This window comes from Chroicocephalus ridibundus, chromosome 3 (assembly GCF_963924245.1).
Source record: "Chroicocephalus ridibundus chromosome 3, bChrRid1.1, whole genome shotgun sequence".
NCBI lineage: Eukaryota > Metazoa > Chordata > Aves > Charadriiformes > Laridae > Chroicocephalus > Chroicocephalus ridibundus.
In genome coordinates this window covers 105,092,083-105,111,647 of record NC_086286.1, presented here as the reverse complement: position 1 = coordinate 105,111,647, position 19,565 = coordinate 105,092,083, and the positions used below count along the sequence as shown (strand labels likewise).

Here is a 19,565-nt window from a genome sequence, read left to right as displayed (position 1 = left end):
GTGCTAACAGATCTATGAAAGAAGAAAGTATCTAACATTGCTCAGAACAGCTTTCTCTCAGGCAAATCCTTCTTATATCTCCAGGGAATATCTCTAAGTATGCTTGACATTATTCATGACATGTTCTGAAGCATAATTGAGTTTCTTGAATGTTTGTTTAGGGCTTCCTAAGATTTTCTTTTGTTCAGGTAGTTTATTAAATTATTTATAAACTTGATATGTGCAAAGCTTTTGGGAGGCTTATGTACCGTATCCAAGCAGCTCAGTGGGCAATTAAGTTCCTCCCTGTCTGCTGCATCTGTTCAGTGCAAAAATACTTTGGGGAATCTGCACTGTCAGACCACGGAAGATGGGAGCAAAGGACAATATAGACCACATATTTTGCCCACCTACTCAATTCTCTTTGATCTAAACAGGAAACCATAGGCCAAGGTCTTGCAGTGTTTCAAACATGGTGGACACACAAGCACGGAGGCAATTATTATTGATTTTACGGGTAAAGATGAAAACAGAAAATGCTGTTCTTTTGATTGTAACTTTCTAATAGTTTTGGGGATTCTTAAAGTTTTGCTTATTTCATTGTCTAATCCAGTCTGTACTTGCTAAAAGAACAGGAAAAACAAAAAATAGGTGAATGTCTAGATTAATAAAGACAATACTTAAAGAGAAGTCTTTTTTTTTTTTTTTTTCTCTCCCCACCTTCATCTTGTCTCTGAATGCCTTGTACTTTGCAGGAAATTTATAACTTCAAATTGAATTGTCCTGCTTATTTACATAAGGAGTCTCTTAAGATGGCAAAATGGATAAAGGTATGGCCATCAAAATTTGATCCATAACAATGATGTCTTAAACTCCTTGTGGGAAGCATTCAATGCAAATAAAAATAGTAAAATCAAGTTGGAAATGTAGACAGCAATTTCTAACATGTTAAACGCGTTGCTGTGGGATCCCCAGACAGCAAGTTGCTAATTGAATCTTCAATACTTGGTGATTTGAAGTATCAATTAACTCTGTAAAATTTAGAGACATACATTTGAAAGAGTAATTTAATGTATGCTCAACACTTCAGATGAACGTCAGATGATTTTCAGTACATACAAGAATGCAGCAGCAATTATTAAGAAAAGACAGATTATGGCCATGCTGTGTAAAAGTACATTACATGTTCAAAATCTGTACATATTTAGGCCAAGTTTCAAAGGCTACCTACAACACAAGGAATGAAAACCACCTTCTGTAATTAGTTTTAGTCAATATTACAACACTATATGTTAGCTAGCTTCTTTCTGTTCAAATGAGCAAAGTAATTAATTTAAAAAAAAAAACAGTTCTGTGCAAGACAAATAAAATAAGAAAATAAAAATGTACCACAAATGTACCAAAATTAAAACCTTTAAAAACTTTTTTAAGCAATTGCCATGCTACACCTACAAAGATTACTGCAAACAGAAAAGAATATAGGCAATTTGTATTCAAAATCCAAGTTAACATTTAAGGTTTTCTTTTCAGATTTTAACCCACTTCAAACGTAATTAAACACATAACGTCACCTGTAGTTTCTTTGAATCTAGTATAAAGAAAGTAATGCTATCCACATTGGATTCATTCATTTTGTATGAGAAAGTGAAACAAAAATAAAAATAATTGGTATTAAAAATGGAGCTGTTCATACAATGTGAATGTTGAGCATGGCAGAAAGTGAGATTGTCTTCTTTTTACCTTAACAATATCTCCCTCACGCAGCTGAAAGCTCCTGGCTCTAAGATGAATCCCTTTTCCAGCCTCTGTTTCAATTTTATAGATACATTCATGGTTGTTGTCATAATTAGAAGGAAAATTTGGAGACAGCAATGTTCCTTCATTTCCAGAGACAGTTGCTCCACATTCAGCTAAAGAAAACAGACACATTGAAAAAAAAAAAAAAAATAGTAGTGAATTATCCATTTCAAGAAAACATGGGTTATTTACAGTAATATTTAGACTCTATGAAAACTCTAACGGGCAACCTAGGAAAAGTATGTTTCGATCTGTAGAAGATTCGATCTGTAGAACAAACTCCTAGAAACCCTACCAAAATTGCTATCTCCTGCATTTCCCTGCGTACATTCATTAAGCGCACTTAGTGCTTTTATGTAATTCCCTTTACCTTCAATTCATCCCTTGGTCTTCCCATCAGACTAATTGATAATTCAGGTCAGCTGGTTTTCATAGAAATTGGATATTTTCTTGAAATATAGTTATTGTGGTAACATTTCAAATAAATATAACATTGATTTCACTTACTCCCCTGTTCAGCTTTCCAAATAAGTATTAGAAAAAGCAGACAATGAGCTGCTGACATAAAAGAATCTGGCAATAAATCAAGAGCATTTGAATATTTTTTTTCTACACCAGGAATAAAAACTAAAAACCAAACAAACTTTGCGGACATCAGTCAGGGCCAAGCAGACAGCTCCCTTCTTTTCTTACGGACAGGAGTAGATATTTTTGTCATTGCTCCCCAGTAAAGGAAACAATAAAGCGTAGGAATAGTGGTCTGTTCTGGCCCATGGGCTCAGTTTCAGTTCTGAATACAGACTAATAAGATTATTCCAAATGTTCAATATAAATTTCAGCACATAGAAAATAATATTGGTGTACTATTCAAACAAATATTTAATATTATGGATGAGACTGATATTTATATGTCATTGTTCTGTCTAAAGATAAAATATACGGTGTTAAATATAGATTTTGACCTAAACATCATTCAGATCTCATTCAGTATTTGGTAAAATTCTGTATATGATAGGACGAGGGGCAATGGTTTTAAACTAGAGCAGGGCAGGTTTAGATTAGACATTAGGGAGAAGTTCTTTACAATGAGGGTGATCAGACACTGGAACAGGTTGCCCAGAGAGGAGTGCAGGCCCCATTCCTGGGGACATCCAAGGCCAGGCTTGATGAGGCTCTGAGCAACCTGATCTAGTTGACGATGTCCCTGCTTACTGCAGGGGGGTTGGACTAGATGACCTTTAAAGGTCCCTTCCAACCCAACACATTCTATATTAAAAAAAAAAAAAAAACAAAACAAAAAAGCCCAAAGAAAACCTGTTATGACAATTCATATATACATATACGTATATAATAAATTAATGTACGATTGTAAATCAACAGATTTTTTTATGGAAGATGTGATAGGTTTTTAAAAATACATGGTTTTTTTCCTATAAGTGTTAAATAGACTTCTAGGGTTCATAGGATATTAAGATATTAATTTTTGGAAGTCTGGGGGGTTTGCAATTTCAGGTAAAACTGAGTAGAGTTTAACAAGTATATATGTAAAGAATCATTTTGAAAACATAGTGTAAAAATAAACCAGAAAGATATATAAGAAAATAGTTAATTTAAACATATTTAGGGAGAAATGTATGGTTGATATTTACGAAAAAAAAATCTAAAAATTTTTATTTACATTTTCAAGGCCTTGACAGACATCATCAAATTTATGTGCTCCTTGCTTTTGAAAAGCCTAAAAACAGTGACATTTTCTGTTTTAGACCTCCTCCCTTCAGCAAAACTGAAGAAAAAAAAGGAGGGGGAAGGAGAAGGAGCGGAAGGCAGGGAAGGGAAGATGGGACGGAGGGGAGAAAGATGAAAGAGGGGAAGAAAGGAAGGGAGGAACGGGACAATCATAGTCTTATTCAGAGCCTTATTTCTACTCTACATTTGGGCTCTCCTTAGGCAAAATGAAGATGGAAATCACCAGTAAGCTGGATCAGGATCTTTGATTGGGCACATAAGTTAGATAGAGTTCATTTGCTATTTGAAAGTAGAGCTTTATGTTCTCCCTTTCCTTTGCCTACTTAGGCCCTGAGATGCATTATATTTAATAGGCAGAACAGTGTTGGGGAATAAGAACCCCTGCCACCAAACTTCAGACAGCCAAACTCTTCCCTTGTTGGGGAGTGTGGGATGCACCAGGTATTTCTAACATGTTTGAAGTCACTTTACTTTGTCTAAATGTTTCTAAGAACCGTAGCAGACTGTCAAGTGAATTAGATTTTTATTCTGATACCTCTTTGGTAAAGGATCCATCAAATATGTGATAATTGTTACAGATGGTTACATATACATACATATATACATATTTGTGTGTTCATGTTCATATGTAGCTATTTTTGTCTTTGATAGGAAGAAAGTGGAACAAACTGAGTTTATAAAATGTAATTCAAAGCAATGCCAACATTAATGGCAGACGCGTTTAGACCCATACTACTCAATGGCTTCTTGTGTTTACACCAGTACTCTACACAAGCCTTCTGCAAACAAATGTTTGCCCAAGTAAAGATCCACGCAAAAATATCTATGTTCCCTTTGGCTGCAGTGGTATCTTGTTATCTACCTCCTTTAAAGAACTGGAAAATATAGAATTAAAATGCTGAAGAGAAGAAAGTAAGAAAATGTTATGGAAGCGAAGGTTTTTTTCTTACATAATGTTCATACAATATTCTACATTTTATTTCAGTTATTGAATGTAAACCACTAAGACAGATGCAGTAGTAGAAAAAGCGTACGATGAGCTTTCCATAATCTAGAACTGGTCAAATGTCCTATTCCAAGAAGCCTATGTTCCAAAGTTCAAAACCATGGCAACCTAAATCTGCAAATAAAAGTACTGATGGATAAGATCAGGGATAATGAGGGTTACAAACGAAAGTTAATATATTGCTACCATTCTAAAGTATACTACATCTTGCAAGAAGCAGACACGCTTTCTGTTATGAACAATTAGTTATTTACTAAAATTCAATTACATAGCAAAATTCTTCAAACACAAGTTGGCACGCACACACCTCCAACCCATCCCGTACAACTATATTCCGTTTTCAATGCATACTACCACTTCTCAAATACCTTGCAAATATTTGACAGCTATGCAGTTTCATCAGGCCCTATCATTCCCTTCATTATCGTGACAAAGGGTTGCTCATGTCCTCTCACCAGTCAAGTTTCCTAGCTCATCTCTTGTCAGTCAGTAAATCACTGACACAGCCCCAAGAAAGAGGTTCCTAAAGGAAAGCAAGCCCTTCTTTGTCAACTTCCCTCCCTCAGTAGGAAAATTACACAAAACATGTGACAGTTGAGGTTAAGGTTTTCTTGCTGCTTTTTGCTAATGTTAGGGTATCAAGTTAAGGCCGTGTTTAATTAGCTCCCCCAATTTCTTGGCCTGGAGACTTAGGTCACTTTTTATCAGAGAAGTGTTGGCCCCGTCCATGGAAAGATTCCTTTCTCTCCAGACCATTGGAGCTTTTGGAGATCTGGTGTCCTAACGCCTCATTTGTGATCAATGCCCAGATATACAAAGGACCTTATGCCCTAAGGACTTCAGTTGAGTATTTTCCTAATAGTTTATGCACACTGCAATCCAGAACTGCATAAGCTTCCTACACATAATGAGAATCTAGAAACTCAAAAGAGCAGCCATGAACAGCAATACTGAGTCTGGCCTTGTCAGCAGGAAGAGCTTATGCAGCCAAAGGCATCTCTCCCCTTCAAGGCCCTAAGATTTTACTCAGCAGTATAGGAAATGTCATGGATTTTTTTCTTTAAAAATATCTGCAATAGCTGATACTGCTGCTGCTTTTTTTATACAGTAATTAACACATGCAGCCAGAATGCGTGACACCTAAATTCAATTCACTTTGCCTCTGAGAATTTAAACATGCACCTCCTGTGACTTCTGCTTCACATAAAGGGATTAGAAAATCAGTTAGTCACAAAGTGAGCAAATGTTGGCTAACCTCTTTAGCATAACAGGTAGGGCATTAAACAGGGGAGGAGGACACTTCTTCAAGGAAATTCATACACTAAACAGTTGGGAAATAAAATTCTGAAATAACCCATGAATCAGCATTCACTGTTACCACATAAGTACCAAACTACTAGACTGGGAAAATATATTCATGTTCACTTCCATTTTCATCGCCTCCAATTAATCTCTAATTCTTTACGCAAAATGAAACAACAGCCTTTAGCCACATTGGCAAGATCATTCTGCTAGGAGGCATCAGATGTAATTTAAAATTCTTTTACAGAAACAAAGGAAATGAAGCCACATCTCTTACATTCCTGATAAAAGATCAAGCGATGAAATTTTGCATAAGGAAGCGATATGGGTCATCCGCCTATGGTAACTGAAAAATAAAAAAACTAGCAACAACCCTTGAAAGATGTCATTCAATATTCCTTACCTAGCACATGTGCTCTTCAAGTATCTACGGCTTTCAGTACCTTAAGTTAAGCAGACAAATCTTATCATACGATCCTGAAAGAGCTCTTTAGTTCTTGGCTACAAAGGGCTTTCTTTTGCTCTTTGACGCCACTACTTTACTTCGATGCCTTCCCGATTTCTTCCAAGTTCCAGAGACCTGCGCTCATCTTGGGAGAATGATCTGTCTCCCCAGCCCAGAGAGATGAAAGAGAAAAGATTTCTCATGCCCCCTACAATAGAAAAAATCTTGTACCTGCTTGTATTTTCATTTATTAAATATAATTCACTGAATATTAACCATATGCAACCTTCCTCTGATAAAAATCATCTATATCAGTATTAGTCCCTACAAGTCTTCAAATTATGCAAACACTGACAGGCACGGAATTTGCCATGAGAAATAATCTTTACTGATCTTAAAGTAATTAAGATGTTTTCATATTAAAAGGGTATGATTAATTGCAATTGGACTATAAATAAGAAGTGGGGATAATTTAAATATGAAACTTTATTGAGACTGTAAAATAATTTGATTCTAAACACTGCAATAGCACTAAACACTCACATGTTAAAACATCCTAGTTAATCTATCTCCCTAATTTGAAGAACTACAAAAGAACCAATCAGACATGAAAAAAAACCCCCAAATATATGTTTTTATTTTCATTGTAAAACATTAGATTTTAAGCATCTGCAACTTAAGAACAAGGGATACCCTTCTGATGTCCTCAGTGAATAGCTGTGCAACCTTAACTGAGGATGAGGAGCAAGGGATAGTGACCTTCTTTAAGAACACACCCTTATGTATGCAGGAAAATTGTGTTGTAACTGAGTTGTAATGCAAACTAGTTTAATGTAGCTAATTTAAATAAAAATGTGCTCATAGTGCTACAGGAGTTTGTGCTTTTGTTTCTAAATGAAGAATAAATTCTCTAAATCTCAGCCCAAAACTCTTTCTACATAGTTTGGCTGTTAGCGCTTAAAAAATTTACTATCATCAAATCTAAATGGCTTGTTACATAGCTTAAACTAGCATGTACTAAACAAAATTTGTTCTGTAAATGTCTGCTACCTATGTGGTTCCAATTCAGATTCTTTCCTTCTCAAACGTGCCAAACTATGGAAGTCTGCCAAACCACAGCATCCAAAAGACAAGGTCCCTTGAACTCATCTTCTTTTAAAATAAAAAAAAAAAAAAATCTATATGGTACTGGCTTTATGTTTCAAAAAGGTGGAAAGCGGATAAAAGCAGATTAATCTAATTTGCTATTATAACTTTTGAATCTAGTATGCTTTTTAAAGTTATTTTTATTTATTTATTATAAAATCGAATGTATCCACCTTAGAATTCAAAAAGCATACTCTTATTGAGTGTACTCCACCTATGTCCACATGTAAAAGGTTTTAGAGCAGGAACTGTATGCTTTCGTTTCACTACAGTTTGAGACGTCTGTTATAACCTTGCTGAGGACTGCAGCAGACTGTAAAATGCTACCTTATCAAATTGTTCTTTTATTCCCTTGCAGTGAGAGCAATCTGTCTGGAACAGATCCTTGACCCCATTCTTTGTTCTTTTGCTTAATAAAGTCACTTAAATTCTATTTACATAAGTAACCTTTTTTCTTCTTCTTTCATTGTCTCACTTGAAATTGGATAAAAGGAAACTGCAGAGGGTAAATCTTTTGAAGATCATCAAACACTTCCCGAGTATGAACACAAACTCTACAAAACAAAGCAAATTCATGGATTCTTGAAATGCTTTGAAATATAGTTCATGTAAAATGTAGCGATAACTTTGTTTAATGGAAAAGTTTGCTTTATTATTTTTTCCCATACAACTTGCTAAAAGGTTTGACAGGGTTTTGAGCAGATCTCCAAAGGAGAGATCAAATAAAAGTAGTACGTCGTCCGTCTAGAGGTTTCTCTGCCACAAAGCACTCTACTGAGCGCAGAATATATTTTTTGTATTTACAAAATTGTGCAGGAGTTCATGAAATACGAGAAGCTGCTGAGCTCAAACAGTTGATAATTCTTTATGTTTCAGTGGGCCAATATTGTTAGCCAGTAGGATGGTCACGAAACATTAAAACAAGAGCAAAGGGGTCATGGATAAAGCTGAACCAGGCATCGTTTGCTTTGCCCTCACGCAATAGCAAAAACTTAGGGTTTCTCCACAGTCATTGACTGAGGGCTCTCTAAAGCTGAGCATGAGACTTCTGCAGAGCAGACACAATACACGACTGGACTCAAGCACAGCTTCTTGTACAAACTTGAATGCAGTGCAAGGAGATGAAGCTTCCTGCTAACTGGGATGCTGCATCAAGCCAAGGTGCACATGGAGTTTCCACAGAACCTCTGCTGCACAGTGCCTTGATCTTGGTAGTGTTAATGGTCCTTCATCTCCAATTCTGCAGCCAGCCCTTCACTTGAGAGCCTGTAACTTTTCACCTACACACTGCCAGGCTGCTGTGGCAGTGCCTTCACTCTGGTACCACAAGTGCTCTTGTCCTCAGCTGGCACTGCTGAATTCAGAACTGCTATTATGCTGGTTTTCTCCTAAGAAGTCACTGCCGTTGATTCTTAAATCATACTGTTCTCACCCCACTTCTCACTCTTTTGCCTTGTAGCTTTTAGCCTGTAGCTCTACGCTAAGATTGCACCACTCCAAACCCGGTGGCTTTTAGCCTGTAGCTTCATATTGGATTACAGCAGATAATGAGCAGATAACAGTTATTTTAATTCACAATAAACATTACACAATAATGTACATGCACAAAGCTTAATTACTATTTAGTCTGCAGCACCCACACATGCTCCATTCAGTGCTAACAGGATCATAAGCTACCAATGAGGAGCTTCAGAAAGTCTGCATGAAAAATATAACTGCACTAAAGAGAAAGCAGGAAGATGTTAGGTTTTCTGTCATTACTATCATCATAATTGTCACCACCACCTTTACTAGAAAGATACTTGTCTGGGGACTCTCTCCTTCCTCTTCCCAGCTGGTGCCTGAGGAGTGCCTTTCCCTTTTTTCTCTCTCTCCTTCCCTTTTCCCCCTCCTTGTCTGCTTCTCTAAGATAGATTTCAAGTCAAAGTAGGTCACCAGCTATGGACTGCACTAATCAAGCATGTGCATGCAAGCTTCTCTCAACATTCTTTAAGCAACACCTCTACGATGACGGCAAGGTTAGAATATCTCACTGAAAACCTTACTGAAATACCTTGCTGAAAATAAACCTCTTATTCCATATTTTTGGTCCCATTCCATTGCAACAAATAATGGAGCAGGAAAGGAAGGACTGAACAGCAGGTAAAGCCTTTTCTGAGGTTTGCTTAATTAGTTTTGAATCCATATGCTACTGACATAAAATACCGCTCAGGTTCTCAAAACAAATCCTATTATGTTAATTGGCCTCAGGGGATTATTGGCAGGATCCAAGGTGAGGGCAGTTTTTGGATTTAGTATATTTTTTGTTGAGGTGTTTTTGGAGATTTTTGTCTACTGTCTCTAGTATCTGATAATGAGCTATGAAGATAACAACCCTACATTATTTGTCTTATCAAGAAAAAAAATATTTAGCATACGCAACCTTAAAATGTAGAAAGAAGGCAAAAGGGTGACCTGAGACAATCATTATTCATTCTGACTACAGGTGATTAAAATTTCATACCAGGTCTCACATTAAGGTGATTAAGGTCTCATACAAATCACTCCTTCTTTTCACTCTGAAAATAGTCAGGGTGCTCACTATGCAACAGCTGAAATCTGTTAGTGTTTCCTGAATATTAAAGTTTCAGTTTTGAAATAGAGACAAGAAAAACCTGTAATTACTATATTGCATCGTATTTTTAAGATTCGTATACAGTAAGACTAAAACACTAACTCAAACTAATCTTCAAATTTCTGTCAAACACTGACAGAAAAATGACAGATTAAAAAAACCCTTTCAACTGTGTTTACAAAAATTCCATGTTATAAGACAAAGAAATAGAAATTGTAAAAAAATCTATTAAATAACTTCATTAAATATGTTGTATGGAACAGAAAACAACCTAAAGATTTTTCCCAAATACAGCGTATCCTGGATACATGCACATCCTTATTACTGTGTGAAGATTCAGAGATTCAGCTACTGATGTTATATAAAATTTCTTGCTCGTGAGAAGCTCTTAAATGAGAGCTCTCTCTGCCTAAACAGTAGCTAAAAATGAATAGCAATTTTCAGACTTAGTTTGACTTCTCAGAGGTGAACTGAAATTCAAATTTTATGCTACAGAGAATTTAAAGAAAACAATGAATGCCAGATCTCAAGGGTCTCACAGAAATCTACAGTGCTATTCACGCTAACAAGGTTCCCACTTATGTTTCAATCTCAATGGAAATTAACTCAATGCTACAACATGACAAAGTATATTAATTATAATTGATGATTTTGCAATGAATACTAACTAAACTATTAAAAAGAAACAACTTATTAAAGAGTGTCAGCAATTTATTGTAGCACCCTGTCATTAATTATTCATGTAGTATTTATTGTAACAACTGAACATGATAAATTAATGTGATATTAATGTGAATACCAGTGAACAATACCACGATGAAGATTTTACTCAAATACTGTATTAATGCACCATTAAAAAACAAGTGCCATGTAAAATTTAATAAAGGAAAAACACCGCTTAAACATGAAATAAAAACATTAAGTCGTTGTTTCTTTTCAGCTTTATCCTTTAAGTTTTTCACAGCTTGCTTTAGGAACACTCCATACAGTTGAAATGACTAATGGGAGACAGGGAAGTAATGAAAGTTAAAACCCAACCCAAAACAAAGACACAAAAAGAACTGAAACCAAGTTTATTGTATTAATGCGTTATGCTTGAACTGTATGCAATAATTACCATGAAAGGCTAGTTTGAACTGAATATAGTGTACAAATAATATTTTCATGATACATCCTAGGTAAAATTTATCACAGCTTCTTAAGAAGACGGTGAGCCAGGAAAACCCAGACAAGTAGACAGAAGCAGCATGCAAAGCATGCAAATCAGGTAAAAGAATAGAAATTAAGTTAAGACAGTCTCTGAAAGGAGAGTTGAAGAACTAATTCAAACTTTCCTTCTCATTATTATGTGATGTCCAAATGCCTAAATCCTGGACGAGGTGATCAAAGCATTTAGTTACATGTCCTTGTGAACCATCTCTAATAATAAATAACCATCTCTAATGGTCTAAAATAACCATCTCTAATAACAAGGGTAGGTCTTCAGCTGAGTAGGGAGGCTAGGTAAAGGCCATTCACATTAGCGAAGACATTAAGGAGTTAAAAGAACATTATTAACAAATAGAACAATATTCACTTTTTTTGGTCTTGTAATCTTACTACTGCCTCAGTTTTGCAATTAATAACAGACAGAATTGGACGGAATAAGCTAAATTTATTATTTTGTACCTAAAACTGTCTTAGAGCAAAGACGTGTCTTCTGTGATCTAATAAACATACATTTATTGTATAGTACCCCTTAGAGATCAACAAATCCAGCAGGTTGAACTAGCAATTTCTGAAATATCTTTTGAAAAGAGGAGGTACCTACACTTGGGCACTGTACCTTGCAGTGCACTGTAAATGTCTCTCCACTCAGGTTTTTACCCATTGCCTTTGATAACCAGTGAACAGCACACCTTTCACAAGTTAGGAGGGAAAGAAAGGTCTCCCCTCTTTCAGAATTTCATCAGCCTATCAGAGTGCACCACAAAGAATACCAAAACTAGAAGGCCCATTCCTCATCTGTTAGAGGATCCCTGCAAATGATAAAGTCACGTTTCAAGAAGTACTTAGGAGATGAGTTAGGTGTACACCAGATGCATGCATTTGAAGCTGCAATCTAAACTCCCTCCTCTTCCTCACCCCCTCATCAGTTACGTATCTCTGGAAATGCTTCGTGTCATATTTCCACATTTGCAGAGACCCTGCTCCCCCCAAGCCTGAGAAGGTAGTTGCCACTGGTATCCAACAAAAGGAAGCAGAGCAGCATCTAACTCCCTCAGTACTGCCAAAGCCATGCCAGACTGCAGAAGGGAACAGGAAATCCATGGGTTCAGGGACAGCAGTCTGCACTGCAGCATGACAGTGAAACCTCTGGACTACGGCACTGAGTTGGAAGAATGCGTACATTGTGGGGAAGGGAAGTATTTTCTGGATTCAAGATCTATTTCTAATATTCATTGTGTTGGTTCATTGAATTGTTACATTCAGTCTTAAAAAAATACTTTTTAGGAATGCTTCTTCTCTTAACCTATGAGTCTTCCAATTCCTTTTTGAACAGTAGCACAACCCGCATACAGAGCGGTCGAAAGCTCCTGACTAGTTTGACATAAAGCAAACTGGAAAGTACGAAAAGTATGATTAAAAGAATAGCACAGGTTTGCTAGATAAGATCTAGGAAATCTGCCTTAGTAACAGACAAAATTGTGTGGTTTCTGTTTAAAAGGCAAATGAAGACCATGTGATAGCAGCCAAAACCTGACTGTGATGGTCTCCTTCAGGTGGACATTAGCCTCAGAATCAGGGACTTGAACAGACTAAGGAACTGTTCCACCTCATTCCTGGACCCGAGTACTCACCAAGCTTCTGAGATGGGCAGAGTTTTGGGGATATGCAGAACTGCACGACTGCCTAAGAGCTTTACTCTCAGATCTGAACTGTAGGGGGACCAACTCTCTAAAAGTTGGGCTTTGTCCTCAGGAAAAGGTAGTCAACTATGAAATGCAAATGAAACTGTGTAGTTATAGGTAGAGAAAAATGCTGGAAGGAAAAAGTGAGAAGAATAGCTATCCACACTCTTGGGCAATTTTGTTCACACAGCCATAAATAAATATAAACGTATAGATGCATTTGCAAGTCTTTTAAAGCAAGAGACATAATGGGAATAAATTACATATATGGAAGTAGTGTCAATAACCCATCATAACCACAATTAGTAATCAAATGTGTCTTTTAGCAATTTTTTTTTTCCTGGAAAACACTGGAATAATAATTGAAGCAATAATAACAAAGCAATGATTAATAATAATACAGGATGGGATGTCAATGAAGGAAGGGGAAAGAAATCGTTTTCTGTTTTCAAATCTCGACTAGACAAAAGATAATCAGGGGAAGCATGTCTGTACTCCAATAGCTTGGTTTTTACCTATATACAAACATACCAACACAAAACCAGTAATTTTAAATTATAATTATATTATTCTGAAGTAAATTTGAGAAATTAAACCTACAACACATAGAGAAACTTGCCAACTACAGTAATGTGCCAGATGATAACGTTAACAGTCTTACAGGTGACAAGCTGTTTCAGAATAGTAAAATAACCAGATGCCCATATTGCTACTCTCAAACCTAAAGGTAAGGGTTACTTTAGTGACATTTCTTTTTCAAGACACTGCACATGTTTATTTTCCAGGTAGCACTGTGCCAGGATTGCTAGGTATTAGCAAGGCATTTTTACCTTGACATTATCTATAAGAATGAGCTCCTAATTCCATTAATTCTGCGCATCACACAAAACTGAAAAGTAGCAGTGTGCTTCTCTCTCTCTCTCTGTTGCCCTCAATCTCACATTCCTCTCAGTTACAGTAAATTTTGAGGAGTAAAAGAGGACACTGTGAATATACATTCAGAAAATGTATCTCAAAGAAGAGTTATATAAATATAGCCAGCCAGTTTGGTTTTTTTTCCCCTTCAGAAGACTGTGTCCTTTATACTGTGGGTAACTGCAGAAAAGCTTTACTATAAGATACTTGCTGGAGTGAGTCACTAGTTAAGTGAAGACCGCAGGATGGCTCTTCCAAAAGCAATCACTGTGTCTAGAAAGATGGGAAACAGTCATCGTTCTTGTGTGAAAAGAGACTGAAGTGTCCCATCTGCAGACAGCAACTACTAGCACATTTGACAGGGAAGCCATCATTGTTATCTGAGTGCTCTTGAGGAAGCTCTTACAGGAAATGAGATTTCTTTATGGATGACCCCGCCACCTTTCTTTTAAACAATTTGATGTAGAATGTGAAATTCTCTGTGAGGAGACAGGCAGTCCCAGTGTTTCTACAGTTGGTATAAAGAGGTGGAGGGTCTTCCTGAAAAGCCACATCATGACAATGCAAACAAAGAATTCACCAGACAGCTGAGGGAAGGGGGGTTGCTTCCACAGGTGAAGCAAAGCTTTAAGGGGGGCGTGGGGAAAGGGAAAGGGAAATGTTTAGTCTTCAGAGATGGGGTAAATTTGATGCCACCTTGGGTAATGATTGCACCTGGTGTTTAAACAGTGCAAAGGCAGTTAGCTGTAAGGGCCTGAATCTTCTCCGCACTTGTTAATTTTTAACAGTACAGCTCTTCTCATTAAATAATAGCAAATAGAGCAAGTAGTTGGCTGTAAGCTTTCTAGTCAGGAGGGAGAGATCCAACTGGAGGACAAATATAGAAATGGAATGATAACCCAAAGGGAAACTCTAGGCAACATCTTCAAAACTTTGTGATGAGCTGGAATAATACTGAGTAACTGCTTGAGGTGCGTGGCTGAGATAAACATTAAAATAATTCTAACTGAAAATGAAGAAAGCAAAGGGTTGACACTGGGAAAGAAGATTTACAAGGACATCTGTTTAGGAACATTTATCTCATTTTGCAGATAGATCTGGCGGTGTCTTTTTGCTGTGAAAAGGAGGGTCCTTGCTGAAGGAAGAAGGGATTGCTGCCTTATTCTGAGAGCCAATCAACATCCAGGAACTCAGATAAAGACCTCTGATGTTCAGAGGAAGACCATCTATCTGCGCAGCATGGAGAAGAGGATGGTGAAAATTATGATAGTGCAGTCCCTATGGGACTTGGACTAAAACTGCCAGGGTGATAACGTTATGCTAACAAGATCTCCAAAGCTCTGCATTTGCCTTACCTGGAAAGTAACTCTTCAAAGAAGAAGAAATAGTGTAAAAGCACAATTCGTTACCCAACCAGGAACACTTTAGAACATGGTGGAGATGAACCCTGGAGGAAGGACTTGAAATTATTTACTTTGATGGAGTGGGGTGAAAGGCAATACCTTTGGAAACTCTGTTGGTTCCTTGTTTTTTTTCATCAGCAGATGAAACTGAGTACTATTTCTGTGACACAAAACAGTATGTGCTTGTGTGAATGTTTAGTTTATAAATTAAATTCAATTAAATTTGAAAGGCTTTCATCCTGAATCTGATTAAAAGAATCATAAAGTATATATTGCCATGTGTCCTAGAAGGTCTAAAAAACCCTTATTGATATATAAAGGTTGGTGTGTCTATATATCATGTAGATGAATTTGGTCAGTATAGAAATGATAATGAGGAAGAAATAATCAAGAAGCTATTCAATCCACTAATATATTTATGAATTTGTGCCACTGAACTGAGATTACATTTAACTTCTGATTGTGCACTCTAAAGCCCACAGATTTCAGGACAAGTAGTTTCTTTTGACATTTTTGAGAAAAAAGTGGTCTTTTTGTGTGAACTCCTCTTCAAGGTAAGAGGGTATCTTAACCCCTAATATCTTAGGTGCCATGGTAAGAAGAAGTGGAACCTCTATAAACATTCTTTGTACTAAGAAAAAATCATACGAAAGCAGCTTCAGCTGAAGGGCACTGAGTGTCTTTCCCCCTCAGGTTCTCTCTGCTTAGCAGAGTTTCTTTCCTTATATTTGCCATAGTTGCATTACAGATATGTTTAGTCTACAACATTCTTAGAGACCGAATTTTCTTCATAGACTGAGTTAAAAGGGTTATTTAGACATATTGTTTTAGGTAAGTGCCAGTTGCCTGTGCATAATTTCTAAAAGGCTTTCTTAATCAATTAGGAAGTGGGGTCTTCTACATGGATTTAATGACAGATATCTTAGAACCAGTCTATAAATATATTCAAAACTGAAAATAATAGGAACAAAAAGGAAATCTGAGCTCTCAATAAACAATTTTCCTTTCTATATGAATTACATATAGACATATCATGTACACATATGATTGGATATGTATCTCTAAATTATGCCTGGGAGAATATACAGGTATATCTATGTCTGGCACAGTAAGTGGTTCCATTAATCCTATAAATTCATGGTTAATTCAATGGCTGATACTTCATTAAGCTAATTATTGAGACTTTGGTAATCTTTGTGACTTTGCAATACGTTATTCACATTATGAGGATAACTGAGTGAGCATTTCCAAGATAGCAGGCATTACTGTATATTACTGTATATTACTACTGCACATTACATAGGAAAGGCTTTCTAAAAGACAAAAACATTTAAAAAATCAAAACATACATGACAACCATATAAAATGTCTCTCTTCTTCACTGACAGGGAACAGTATTCCTGCAGACTGATACAATCTTATGGTATCTGAACTAAACTAGAGACACTAAACCAAAAAAACCCCAAACAACCCCAAACCGGCAAATATCCCAAATTTCCCAAGACCTAAAACTTCTTGAAGATTCCATAGCTCAAATAAGATATTAATTTTTAGACAAAATAATTATTATTAGTTTTTCTCGCTACTTAGTATATTGTAGACGTGCATTTTGATTCCTCTGCTAAGAAAATTAATATCTGGTTAACAAGTAATGACAGGAAATGAAAGTAAGCAAACAATTTCATATTGAATTTATATACCGAAAATGATAACTTTTTGAGCCTTTTGTGCAATTGAGCATCTTTGTTCATATGAATGTAGGCTGCACATAACCGAAAAATAAATGTTCTGTAAACAATAATGGTTCAAAATTTATGTTCAAATGACACGAATAAAACTGAGCAAAAAATAGAGCATGTCTCCAAACCAGAAAACGAATAATATAAAACAAACCCTTCCATTTTATGAAGTAAGGTTTACAAGATGGTAATTCTAAATAAAATCTTCATCATCGACTATATAGCTTATCATTCTAGCACAATTCTTTGTATATATGGAACTTCATAATAATTACTCAGTTTTCAAAGAATAAACTGAGCAGGATTAATTAATTTTTCTCTTATTCCAACAAATATCTCTAACCTCATATATAAAAATGGTAACTAATGTATTTGTGAACAGACACAGATAACTTTCCAGACAATAATACTTAAAAGGTAGTAAAAAAATATATTGGGGAAAAAAGAAAGCTTACATAAAATGAACGCATATTAGCGTTTGTTTTCTTGTGTTATTAAAATGTGTATAAAGATGGGCAGATTATATTTTTGGTGCATGTTGTCAACTTTAAGTGAATTCTTCATGATTTAAAGATATCAGTAAAGAGTATTTTCTTATTTTTCCAGTATTGTCACTACAGATGGCATACATATTCACTCGCTATATACTAAATACATTTAAATACACATGTAATCCTTCCTAATGCCATTTACTGATTCTTTGGCATTTTCAGAATTTAACTAGAGGACCAGCAACAGACATTTCTTACTCCAGCAACCAATTAGCTCTCATATAAAAGTGGGCTGCTGAGATCCCTCTTACACACCACCTATCACACGGGAAGTTTTTTGTCTTTCTTCTGGTATTTGCAAGGCTTGGTTATGAAGGCAGGTCTAGAATTCACCTGAACATCAACATCAAATTAAAACTGGTTGCAATTTTGCCCCCACTTTGGTTAAACTGTGGTGTAATACTACAAAGGCAGGTTCTGCTTATTCAGTACAGAGATCCTCCTTGAGAGGACCTCAAAGGTCCAACGGGTTCACTAAATGCATTTCTGAGAAACTACAATTGATTTCAAGATTGAAATTTTATACCTTAAACATCTAATCCATGAATCTTTGTCTAGAAAGTCTGGAAAGCCCTCCTAAAGCATACCATCTTTCCATGTATACTATAGGCAGCATCAATTCACTTTAAGAGATTAGATTAGCTCAGAAATAGAGAATTAATAGCACACAGGTATACAGCAATGGGAATTAAAAGTAGGTCCTAGGAAACACAAATGCAGATAACCAAAGGCGGTATGTGTTGGATTACAAAAGTACTTCAGCTCTGGAACTGACCTCTTGGCAACAAGACTTCATACATGTGCTAACAAGGTATATGATGAAGGAGCAGTAGAGATGCTGGAGCTAGCAGGCCAACTGCAACACATTTGTCAATGACTGATTATGCATAACTAACTAAATAAATGGAAGTAACCCCTCTATTTAGGGGTCTAAACGATGCCTGGACACTGATTCATCTCACTGTAAAATAGATACCTAAATGTATGCAACGACACTGCAAACAGTCAAATTTAGATGTTTGGATCTGAATCTGAATCCCATTCACTATAAAACACTTGCAGACCGACAACCCCTGCTCACAACCAGTTAAGGCTCTGGGGAGACCTTATAGCAGCCTTCCAGTACTTAAAGGGGGCCCACAGGAAAGATGGGGAGGGAGTCTTTATCAGCAAGTGGAGCGATAGGACAAGGGGTCTTAATGGCTTTAAACTGAAAGAGGGTAGATTTATATTAGATATTAGGAAGAAATTATCTACTTTGAGGGTGGTGAGGCACTGGAATGGGCTGCGTGGAGAAGTTGTGGATGCCTCGTCCCTGGAAGTGTTCAAGGCCAGGCTGGATGGGGCTTTGAGCAGCCTGGTCTAGTGGGAGGTGTCCCTGCCCATGGCAGGGGAGTTGGAACGAGATGATCTTTAAGCTCCCTTCTAACCCGAACCATTCTATGATTCTATGAATACTGACTGAAGTAGTTAGGTCTCTTCTCCCTGGAGAAGGGAAGGCTCAGGGGGATCTCATCATAGTATTCCAGTACTGAAAGTGTGGCTACAAAGAGGATGGAGGTTCTCTCTTCACAAGGAGCCACATGGAGAAGACAAGGAGCAATGGGGACAAGTTGCTCTCAGTATAAGAAAGAAATTTTTTACAGTGAAATCAGTCCCGTGGATGTGGTAGAGTAGTTTTCAAGACGCGATTGGACAGGGTGCTAGATAATCTCATTTTAGCTCCCTTTCCCACAAAACATTGGACTGGTTTATCTTTCGAGGTACCCTCCAACCTGGGCTGTTCTACGATTCTGTGATTCTGTGATATAGGATGGTGCACACTTGGTTAGCCAACGTTCACAGAGACACAATGTAAAGAAGCAAGTGATACTTCTAAAACGAATCAAGCTGAAAATAGCCTAAGACTTAAATCTAGAATTTCCAAATAAATGGCAAACTCCATATGATATTGGTTTCTCTCTCATCTGTTACTTTATTTCATCACGGGTTAAATAAGCCCAGGTTTTTAAACTATATATGTGTATGTTA

General features: G+C 36.6%; 1 protein-coding gene across 2 annotated transcripts in view; it reads right to left on the bottom strand.

Moving 5' to 3' along the window:
• Positions 1-19,565, bottom strand: part of CSMD1 (CUB and Sushi multiple domains 1) — a 1,197,532-nt gene that overhangs the window by 248,145 nt on the left and 929,822 nt on the right. For both annotated transcript variants that reach the window (XM_063330346.1, XM_063330347.1), the window contains exon 22: positions 1,720-1,889. In XM_063330346.1, the coding sequence (XP_063186416.1) occupies positions 1,720-1,889 (170 nt within the window). The remainder of the gene's footprint in view (positions 1-1,719; positions 1,890-19,565) is intronic.